Source organism: Poeciliopsis prolifica, unplaced genomic scaffold (assembly GCF_027474105.1).
Source record: "Poeciliopsis prolifica strain line A6 unplaced genomic scaffold, Auburn_PproV2 SCAFFOLD039, whole genome shotgun sequence".
Classification (NCBI taxonomy): Eukaryota; Metazoa; Chordata; class Actinopteri; order Cyprinodontiformes; family Poeciliidae; genus Poeciliopsis; species Poeciliopsis prolifica.
The window spans coordinates 4,674,547-4,683,435 of NW_026562414.1; the positions used below are offsets into that span (position 1 = coordinate 4,674,547).

Here is an 8,889-nt window from a genome sequence, read left to right on the forward strand (position 1 = left end):
TGACTTCTAGAAAAGTTCTGCAATTATTTTTATTTATTTATATTATTTTACATTTGTCAATTTCTGTTTAAAAAGTTAAAAATCTTTTGGAACTAAAAGAGTGCACTTCCAGAAGAAAAAAAATTAGCTGGTCGAAAATGTTTGATTTTTGAAACTCTTTTGAAGCTCAGAAACTTATCTGATTTTTCTAGAAATTCACTAGACTAATCTCAAAATTTCAGTTTTTTTTCCCTCAAATTTTTTCAACGTTTGGAGTTCAGAAATTTTCTGAGATTAATCTAAACATTTTGTCTGTCGGAAATGTTCTCCTTTTTCTCTATCTATATGACCCTAATGCGCCCTGGTAATAAACTACTCACAACCTTTCAAAAACTCAGTACTATCCCTTTAAATATTGGAAAAAAAGCTCGTTTGTAGTTTAGGAGTTGGGGCTTTTACTTTGTCGCCTCATACCGGAAATGTTACGTCACTGGCTCAGCTAACTTAACGCAGCGTCCCTCTCCGCCTCCGGCAGAGAACGCCACGACTGTTGCTCGGTGTGCTCGGCTCTAAGACGGCTGCGCCCTCGGTCTGTTTGTTGGATTTAAACTTACCGTTCAGTTTCAGCGTTATTAATAACTCATCCAGTAACTCACCGGGAACATGAACGGCAAGTCAGCGAACGGTACGGCGGGGGGGATGGCCTGCATCGAGGGTCTGCCGCCGCTGCCGAAGAGCCTGAGCGGGCTGCTGAACTCGAGCGGCGGCTCGTGGAGAGAAATGGAGAGGATGTACGTGAAGAAAACCATGATCCAGGACGACCTGAGCCGAGGCAGGAACACCGACAGCCTGCTGGCCAGCAAGCCGGCCAACCTGGACGCTGCCCTCGCTCTCCTGCGGAAAGAAATGGTAACATTTCCAGGGAGTGTTCCTCTCCACCGCGTTGTTTTCACCCAGAGAAAGCCGTTTAATCCCGCAGAAATCGTCCTGTTCAACAAGATTAACTCTCTTGTTGGGCTTTATGCTGCTTCTCGTTTTCTAATAATCAGCGGCTCAATTCTGCAGGAATATATTAGAAATTAAACAGGAACCTTTTATAAATAGGTACTGTTTAGTTTTTAAGTAGAAGTTTTCCTATTAAGAAACTAAAAACAGATCAGATTTTATTTAAAAAACTCTGAAATGTCACCCTAATTTTATTTAAGAAATTTTAATGAAAATTGGAAAAGAAGTCATGTTGATAAAGTTGTTCATAGATTAAAAAATATTAGGAATTTTATATACACTTGAACACCTTTGGGAAACAATACTACCAGAAACGTATGACAACAACATAAACAATAAAAATCTTTTGTTAATTTTGGCCCAATTTATTTATCAGATCAATATGAAAAGAGAAAAATAAGCAAACTAATTAAGTTCATAAATAGAAAAACAATTAGGGATGCACCAATCAGAAAATGCTGCTGATATTGATATAACTTTTATGCCTGATAACCAATATTTACCAACGATATGTATATTTCAGTTCCATTTCAAACTACCAGAAACAGATGACAGCAAGATAAAAATAAATATCTATTGTTCTTGTTGGCCCAGATTTATTTGTCTTCATATGTTAAAAAATGCCGATGTAAGTTTGTGAATATTGTCCATCTCTAAAAAAAAACCTCAATAAAAGAGCGGAGGTAAAAAAGTTGCTAAGTATAGATAAAACATAAATATTGGAGAAAAGATTTAAGAAACATACAGTAAACATTAAAACAATAAAAAATCTTATTTTGAAAATAATAATGCAGGACAGCACATTTACAAACAATATACATGAAAATAGATATTTCAATGTTGTCTCATTAACTGAACAAACTTTGTTTACCTTATTGCTAGCACTGACAAAAACACTGCAGCCCAAGTTCAGATTTAAATATTGAACATTACACTTTAAAATCTACTTTACTGGAAGCCAGAGCAACCTTATCCATAAAGTGTCAAGTACAAAAAAATAAGAGGACCTAGTACACACCCTTGAGGAACGCCATTATGGCAATAATTGACAAAGTCGTCAATTAGCCGATAATCATTCACTGCCTTTTTGAAAGCTGTTTCTGTTTTTTACCTGGAAACATAAAACTGACGTTAAAGGTTCTAGTAAATCATTACATTTACTTTAAAACCTGAGTTGTGACCACTTTCTCCAAAAATACTAAAGGAAATATGAGAATGAGCGTATAGTTCAGTAGGGAGCAAAGTTATTACAGTTAACTAAAACAAGCAAAATAACAAAATCTTGAGACCGAGAAAAAATTTTACTGAAATAAAATAAAAATGCTAATTAATGGCGGAAAAATTATAAAGTTGTAGTTTAAAGTTAAAGTTTTCTCACTGGAACTATGCTGTGCATTAATAGGACTCACTAAAATGTACTGAAATTAGTCGGGATATTTGGCTGTTCACATCAATTTTCTGCTAATTACAGCACTTATTCTTATCTGCAGAAGTTGTTTTTCAGTGTTTTTTGAAAATAGTGTCTTCTGTTTATTAGTCATTACCCAATTAGTGTATATACATAACATTAAATACTTTCACCTTTTTAATTTCTTCACCTAAAAATTAACCCAAGTATGAAAAAAAGTAACAAGAACTAGTAAACACTCTTAAAACTAAACTATAATAAAAATCCAAATATAACCCTGGTGGGGAGTTGGGAACTTCCAGAAAACAAACAACTGGCAGGTTTTTACAGAAACTCTTCCACTCCTTTCCCAGAGGCAGGAATATTTATGCCAAACATCTGTTGCAGCAGTAAAAATAAGATAAAAAATGTGGGAAATCTTATTTTTTTGTATTGCAGCAGAAAATTTCCCTGCTTAAATTGATTTGTTTTGCAGCTGCCCATCTTTCGCTGAGCGTTTGAAATTCACAGAGCTTAATAACATGGTAGTTGTTCCATGTTTTAAAGCCACTTGTGTGTTTGTGACGGTGAAAACAATAGAGTTGCTGCGGCTCCACAGTGAACTGTCTCAGAAAAACAATATGGAGGTCAGATGACCGAATCATCATTTCCTCCAATGGATAATCTGATTTTCAGCTTAATGTTGTCCATTTGCACAACCATAAGAACCACTGTGCAAATGAAAAATGAAGGAAATTTCAGAAAATATTTCAAATTAATTCTAACCTTAGTTCCCACTATACGGCTCAGTAAATTAAAATAATGAATACTGATGTTGAAAATGGCTTGAAATCACGGCATTAAATGGTTGTTTGTGTTTTTACAGAAGGTTTATGCAGTTTTTAAGTATTTAAAACTTTTTTTGTGAAAACAAAAACATGGTCATGTTGGAGATTTATTTAATTTATTTAAAGTTATTATTATTATTGTGGAGAAATCTTGGATATGAAGAATTTTCCAGGTTTGGATGTTTTTATCCATCCATCCTGTCCGTCCGACCAGTCAGTAATCGGGTCTCTGTTGTTAAAACTGTGACTCCAGACAGCAGAACCTGTTGCTTTTAGGTGTTGTCAACATTTCACCAGAATCAGCTCAGATTTCATCTTCGGTGTCGTCATGTTCCCCTCATGCACCCTGCAGCTTCCTTTTCCTGAGGCGTCGTTAATGTGTGCACTGCGCCCCCTGCAGGTGGGTCTGCGTCAGCAGGACATGTCTCTGCTGTGCCAGCTCTGGTCCCTGCATGAGTCCATCCAGGAGTACAAGGGCAGCTGCCACGACCTGAGCGCCGCCTCCAGCCTCAGCATGATGGAGAACGGCTACTTCGACGAGGACGACGAGTTCTACGCCGAGCCCGGGGCCACGCCCACCGGCGACCTCCCGGGCGCCGGGGGGGTCGCCGACGGCAACGCCTCGTCGGCGGCGGCCAAAAACGGCAAGGAGGACAGCTGGGAGTCCTTCAACGTCGCCGTCTGAGGCCTGGATCTGCGCGGGTTCTGCTGCGGGCGGGCCCGGGTTTTTAGGGGGCGGAGCTAAGCTGTGAGAAGGGAGTGGCTGGTTGCCGACGGCATCGGACTGCCAAAGAGGAAACCTGTCCGACCGAGCGCAGAGCTGAGATCACCTGGGCTCACCTGGACTCACCTGGGCTCACCTGGACTCCTTCACTCTGCTGCCAGTCACTCTTACTTTCCTTTTCTTTTTTTACATGATCAAAATATATGAACAAAGTTTTATTATTTATTACATAATATAAATAACAAAGTATTCTTTTTTTTTTTAATTATTATTCTTTTTGCTCTCTTTGGAAGTTTTGTACAAAAGGTACAAGCAGAAAAGTTGGACTTCAAACCTGAAATGTGGGATTTTTTTTTTATTTTAAAGGCATTTGCGACTCTTCAGGACCAGGAAGAGGAACTTTAAATCGGTGAAATGTTTTTCAGGTGAGATCCTCCTTCCAGTAAACGGAGCAGATCTGGTTTCCTGCGCAGGGAGGATTCGTGCAACGTTTTATGGTCAGTGTAGCGTCCGTTCTCTGCGGTTACAACCAGCGTTTACTGAGCAGAACTTCACTCAAAACTTTAAAAGAAAATCTGTAATCATGTTTCTGTTTTGCACCTTCAAGCTGCAATGTTTGGATATTCCTCAAATGTGATGTTTGGAGGGAAATCAGAGCAGAATTAGCAGAAATTAACCTTTCTTTGTGGCCTTGCTGTCTGAACAGCTGCATTGTTTTTCACATATCCACATCAAGCTGAACGTCTTTTTCATCCTGGAGCTGAGGGAAAAGTTTCGGGCTGGGCGACGAATCCATTTGATCATTTTTGAGGATTTAATTCTTGGAAAATTCTGGCTTTTTTTCATCAGGTTTCCATAATTCAGAGTGATATCCGGGCGGCCATCTTTGCTTGACAAGTTTGTTTACAAATTATATTTATTTCTACTTTGAATTTAGTTCAATTATGTGATAAAATATTAGGATCAATTTATTTGTTTTTAATTAAACAAGTCGTATAGTTGGAAATAATAAAAAAATAAAGTCGCATTTTTATGAGAAATTTAAATAAAGATGAGCATTTTGTGAACTTATAAATTAGTAACAGCAGCAGGACTTTGAAACAATCAAATCCTGGTGGCTCTGAAGCTTTTTCCTCATTAAGACAACTGTTTAAATCATTTTAAGATAAAATTGCTTCCTTTTTTTTCTAACATAATTACATTCTCATAGATAAAGAAACATTTCTAAACACCTCAGAAACTGGATAATTGAACATTTCTGTAAATGAGCAAAACAACAAAATTGAATGAAATTGAATCTGGGATGAAAAAAGTTTGATTTGATCTTTGATCCGACTCGCCCAGCTCTCAGACTTTATATTTAAAAAGTTTCATTTATGGGGAATTTCTGCAACTCTGCCTCATTTCAGACGTAAATGTTTGTCGACGAACACATTCTGGACTGATTCGCCCGGTCTTCCTTCATCTGTAGCGAGAAACATCGCAGTTCTTCCAGGTCAGGCGGCCATTTTGTTTTCTGATGGCGGTCCTGCTGAATGAATGATCTCATCTAAAGAATGTTTTTAAAGTTACTCTGCAGTTTTCTCTTCACAAACACTAAATTTATCACTATATAGTCAGAAATAAGATTTACTAAATCATATTTTTGTTTTTTTTTGTTTTTTTATGGCTGCTGGTCATTTCACCTCAAAGCCGTTTCATATCCTGTCAGTTTTTGTCATTTCATGCTGGAAAATGGCTGCCGGTCACTTCATATCAAGTCATTTTTCATTTATTTACCTGCAAAGGAGTTTTATCAACTCCAATCAATAATTTCAGAACATTTTAGCATTTTAAATCTGTCTTTCTTATCCTCATGTTAGAAAACAAACTTCAAAATGGCGGCCACTTCTTAAAATCTCAATTTTCTTGAGCTTCTGCAAAAATCTAAATGTTTCATGGTGTAATAAACTGAATGTTTGGTTTATTTGATTGTTTTTGTACCAACAATCTGAATTTTCTTTGGATTTAGCCCATCAGATGTTGTGTTTCTGTTGGATGTCATCACATTTAGTGCCTTTGTAAAGCAGCAGCTTCCTGTTTAAGACGGATGGAAAGTGAACCGCTGGTTATCTGGATTGTATGATGGAGAATCGCCACAACTTTTTTTGTTTTGTTTTGTTTTTATTTCCGGTCTCAGAATGACGTCAAAGAAGTTTATGATAAATTTAGTCAAAATGTAAGTATTGAGAAAATTGGCAATATTTCATAATTAATACCATAAATTTCTCAGAGTGGCTGGTTTACTTTATCTGAATGAAAATGTATTTTTAAAACATTTTCTTGTCTTTTACCTTTATTTTTTAAGATTTAGATTATTTTTTCTATATATTTTTCAACTTATCCTTTACATTTGAAATTTTCTCTTGATATTTTCTTTTTTTTTACATTTAAATAATTGTTTTTATGTTTTGCCAATACTTTTGTTTTCTCAATGTATTGGATTTTTCTCTCTACAGTCTTTTTTTTTTTTTACACTTTTTAGAAATATTTTTTTCCTTTTTTTCCCCTTCGTTTAAACATTTTTTCAGTTTTCCTTCACATTCTGAATGCTTTTCCTACACTTAGACTTTTCTACCAACTCTCTTCTCATCTCTTTTTGCTCTAATCAACACAGAAATGTGACCATAAGACTCCATCACAGTGATTGTTTGGTCTGTATTTTGGGATTTAAAGCTGCTCCATGTAGAATTAAAAAGAAGTCCAACAAATTAAAATTAAAATAGATTTTTTTTGTTTTTATTTGAGGTGATCCTACTGCTAAAAAGGTAGATTGTAGCTCAACTATAACAGGATAAATAGATTCAAATGTTAGTTTTCTGAACATCTAAAACCTGAAACAGACATTTAAAACAGATTTTAATCCTCTTCATGTAGCAGCTTTAACTAGTCGTGGTCTCGTCATGCAGACAGGAAGCTGATCTGTTCACGTCTCACTTCGGGTCATTTGAGGGTATTTATTGCGCTCCAACGCTGTACAAATGAATCACAAACTGAACACCAGCTTGCTCCTCTAACAGCTGAAAGATTTCCCTTTTTTTAAATAATTAATGGATGTTGATATTGGAAATGTTTCCTCAGGGTTTTCAGATGCCTGGGTAAAAATGTAACGACACCCACACAGAATGGATTTGTTTTTGAATGTTACATGCGTCATAATAAAGAAGCAAAAGCCTTATTGTTATTCTTCACTTGCTAATTTGGACCAAAGTGGACTCCGTTGACCAGAATGCAATGCGGCCGCCGACGTGTAGAAACTGAAGTGAAAGGTACTTTTTCAACATTTGTTTCATGCAAAAAACAGAAAAAACATAATATTTTTACCACATTGGTGTCCAAATGTCTTCCCTGGTAAATTTAAACTACAAACTTCATTAAATTAAAAATACAAAATTAATTATTTTGGATTTTGTTGTTTTTATTCAACAATAAATCTGTTTATTGTTAAAGATCCAAATCACAAAAGGGGCTTTGGATTAAAACAAAAATGTACAATTCCCTCATTTTTGGGATCATTAATTGTTTTCTACTCTATTAAATTTTTTGTAATTTTTTTTTTACCACTCTTGACTTGTGGTTAAAATCCTTGTAAGGGCCATAATTGGCCCCTGGGCCACACTTTGGACACCGCTGGGCTACTACTGGCTTAAATCTGTTGAGATAAATCAATGGTGCAAACTGGAATGTGAAAGTTCTGTTTATTCCTCTGGTTCTGTTACTTGGACTGTCAGTTATACTTACTGTACTCACATTTAATAAAGTCATTCCATGGTTTTCAGGTCTGTGTGATGGTTTCTGTGGGGCCAGACTAAAAAAAAGGCTCACAGTGACAGCAGCCCAGGGTGATGTATATATATCTATATTTTTTTTTCTTAATGAATAGTAAATTATATATTATTTTGCTGATGGTAAAAAGCCTGGGATGAACCCAGGCCAAGTAGTTTGGGACCAGATGTCATTTAGAGGGTAGAAATGGAGTCAGAGCCAAGAATCAGCATTAAATATTACTGTCTGCACTGTACAACGGCTGCTGGAAAAGATAAGTGCTGCGTTGCCCACTTACCATCTAGATACCACTTGCTTGCTGTGTTCTTGCTGGTTGTGCAGGAGGCTCCACTTCTGCTTTGCAAAGTAGTATGAATCTACATTTGTTGCAGCCATTTTTACATGAAATCTTCTTGTCTAAGAATTATTTTGAGCAAAAAATATTCATAGACTCATCTTAACCTGTTCAAGGAAGTATAACAGATCATTTTTAATAACACAGACATGGATTCACTTTAAGCAATAGGCTTTTAACTCATAAGGTTTTCTGAACTTGCAACCTTTTTCTTCCCAAAATGTCCACCAGCCTCAGTAAAGCTGCAGCTTCTCTCTGCTCTGCTGCTGCTCCACTTTTAAGTTGCATCTGACTTGCATGTAAATGTTCCAATCTGCATTTTGGTCTGGAGACCCCGGTGTGCTCCTGCATTTTCAGTGCGACTGATCATTAAAGCAGCAGGAGGCTTTGATGGTGCAACTTCTGCTGCTGGGAGGCTCAAAGGAAAAAACTGTTTACGTTTTCATGCTGCTTAAATCCTCTGAAGTAATGAATAACTGGGCCATGCAGGGCTCATTTCAATTCTAAAAAATAAAAGCATTCCTCTGCATCCATTTATTTGGAAGCTATGATCTCTGTATCTGCAGTCTGTTTGACCTTCTGCTAGGAGATTACAGCAGATTACCATAATCTTGAGTGAGAGAGTAAATCCAAGGTGCTCCTCACTCTCTCCAGTGGATTAACAAATCAGAGCTGGTTGGATCGGCAGAAAGCAGTTTCTTCTTTTTCTTCTTTAGAAAATATACTTGAAACTCAATTTTTCAGCGAGTTAGCTGCTGATTCTGCTTTATATGATGGGAGTATTTTA

At 36.6% G+C, this 8,889-nt stretch overlaps 1 protein-coding gene across 2 annotated transcripts; it reads left to right on the forward strand.

Moving 5' to 3' along the window:
- The first annotated feature begins 511 nt into the window (after window positions 1-511).
- Window positions 512-7,760, forward strand: fam89a (family with sequence similarity 89 member A). 2 transcript variants are annotated; one of them, XM_055054481.1, is made up of 2 exons: window positions 512-888; window positions 3,572-7,760. In XM_055054481.1, the coding sequence occupies exons 1-2, from the start codon at window positions 643-645 to the stop codon at window positions 3,902-3,904; spliced, it is 579 nt and encodes a 192-aa protein (XP_054910456.1). In that variant the 5' UTR covers window positions 512-642; the 3' UTR covers window positions 3,905-7,760. The 2 variants fall into 2 exon arrangements, with proteins under 2 accessions (XP_054910456.1, XP_054910457.1); XM_055054482.1 differs by having other exon boundaries at window positions 3,620-7,760.
- The last annotated feature ends 1,129 nt before the right edge of the window (window positions 7,761-8,889 follow it).